We start from the raw sequence: 1,990 nt of genomic DNA, 5'->3' as shown, positions 1-1,990 counted from the left end.
TACCTCATGTTTACCAAAGACGCATTTCTCTACATTGATTGTGAGTGAATACTCCTGTAGCCTCTCAAAAACCATTTGAAGATGACGACGGTGCTCATTCATGTCAGTGGACATTACCAGGATGTTGTCTATATAAATAAAAACAGCATTAAAATCTTGGAAGATGTGATTGATAAACCTCTGGAATGTCTGGGCGGCGTTTTTGAGTCCAAATGGCATACATAGATACTCGAAGAGTCTCCATGGGGTAATAATTGCAGTCTTTTTAATATCCTCTTCATGCATGGGTACTTGGTGGTAGGCTTTTTCCAGGTCTATTTTAGAGAATACTGTTTTCTGATGCAGAGTATTAAACACATTTTGTATTAAGGGTGGAGGATACCTATCGGGCAGCGTGTTTGCGTTCAGCCTCCTATAATCTCCACACAGTCTGAATGTGCCATTCTTTTTTGGAACCATGTAAATAGGGCTTGCTTATGGACTGTTGGAAGGCCTCAAAATGCCCCTGTTCAGGAGATCTTGTATCTCGGGCCTAGCTGCAACAGTCTTTTCTCCGAAGATCTTCCTGAACCTGGCAGCTACCGGTGGACCTGTTGTGGTTATCCTATGCGAAAAATGACATGATTTAATATTGGTGGTTACCTGCGGCTTTGTTACTGCAATGTATTGTGCCAGTAAATCCTTGAAAGACTCTGCCGGGTTGACAGTGGAGATGTTGACTTGCTGTGCCTTGAGTACCTTTCCATCAGAGGTAAGGCCTGTGGTCGAATCAATTAATCTTCTGCCCTTCAAGTCTATCAACAGATTGTAGTTGCTTAGGAAATCGGCTCCCATAATGGCTGTGGCTACATCGGCAACAACAAACTGCCAGTTAAAGCTTCTGCGTAGTGATAGATCCAGCTCCAGAGTTCTCTTGCCATACGTGGATATTCTGCTAGAGTTTGCTGCAAACGAAACTAGTTCTTCCTTGGCATGACCATTAGCGAACTTATGGGCTGGTAATATGGATAAAACTGATCCGAAATCTATAAGGAATTGGATTTAAGTCTTTCTGTCTACTAGTCTGTCAGAGCTCAGAGCAAACAGAATTTATTTCACCGTCAATGCATGCTCCAATTAATGACGGTGAAGTTAGTTTTCCGTCCGGTTTAACGATTTGAGCAGGCAGGGCTCCACACACTTTGTGGCTTTCTCACCAAATCTGTAATGATAGTAGCAAACTGATCCACGAGAAGGTGTCCTGAACCTGTGTCGAGAGCCACTTCTTGGTCTTGGCCGATTGTGTTTTAATTCCTGCTGATCATTTTTCTGCCTTCCTGCTGATCATTTTTCTGGATTGCTCCGGAATTGGATATTTAGAAACACGTGGACTGCTCGTGTTTAAGTTTGCCTCGTGATCCAGATCGATCAGAGATCTGTTAAAAGCTGTTTCCTCATTGATGGGCGTAGATCGAGTCGACATCTTCGAAAAAATTAAACGTATAATTTACCTTAGTAAATTTCTTTGTAGCTGTCACGTGCTTTTGTTTACTTCGTCCGGAGTCACCAATTATGGGTACTAGGACGTTCTGTATGTCTTGCTTACTTGTTTCATTTCTCACGTTCGCAGTCACCAGTTATAGAAATAAGTGCCACAATATTAACGCGATGATAACGCGAGTTTGTTGATAACTAACTTAGTTGAGTGTTCATCACTAATCAACTGACGCATCAATCAACTGACAGCTATCAAGTCCGCTACATATGTATACATATATATACATATATATATATATACTCGTATATATATATATATACTCGTATATATATATATATATATATATAATATGTATATATATATAACATTTTAATAGTTTTCTTGATACATATTCATTATATGCATAATACATCATTATATACATATCTGATAATTAGATTCCGGAAAGACATGCATTTTTATTAAATTTGGAGTTATAACAATTTGGCACATTACACTTTACCACTTTAACTT

The 1,990-nt window shown here is 39.3% G+C and overlaps 1 protein-coding gene across 1 annotated transcript; it reads right to left on the bottom strand.

Annotated features, from left to right (window-relative positions):
• Positions 1-474: 474 nt before the first annotated feature.
• LOC113373895 lies at positions 475-1,462 on the bottom strand. Its single transcript, XM_026614161.1, has 2 exons — positions 1,321-1,462; positions 475-995 (listed from the first exon to the last, which is right to left on the bottom strand). Exons 1-2 carry the CDS (start codon positions 1,460-1,462, stop codon positions 475-477), a joined length of 663 nt encoding a protein of 220 aa, XP_026469946.1.
• Between the last annotated feature and the right edge of the window lie 528 nt (positions 1,463-1,990).

Source organism: Ctenocephalides felis, unplaced genomic scaffold (genome assembly GCF_003426905.1).
Source record: "Ctenocephalides felis isolate EL2017-DRISC unplaced genomic scaffold, ASM342690v1 CF-g0.4_SCAFFOLD_01604, whole genome shotgun sequence".
NCBI classification, from domain to species: Eukaryota; Metazoa; Arthropoda; class Insecta; order Siphonaptera; family Pulicidae; genus Ctenocephalides; species Ctenocephalides felis.
Note: the sequence above shows the minus strand (reverse complement) of the source record. Positions and strands in the feature narration are given on the sequence as shown.

Excerpts from the sequence above, each read along its gene's own strand:
- LOC113373895 (XM_026614161.1), bottom strand. The coding sequence starts at position 1,462 with ATGTCGACTCGATCTACGCCCATCAATGAGGAAACAGCTTTTAACAGA. Across the intron at positions 996-1,320 it reads GCAATCCAGAAAAATGATCA|CCCATAAGTTCGCTAATGGT; the intron begins GCAGGAAGGCAG and ends CCATATTACCAG.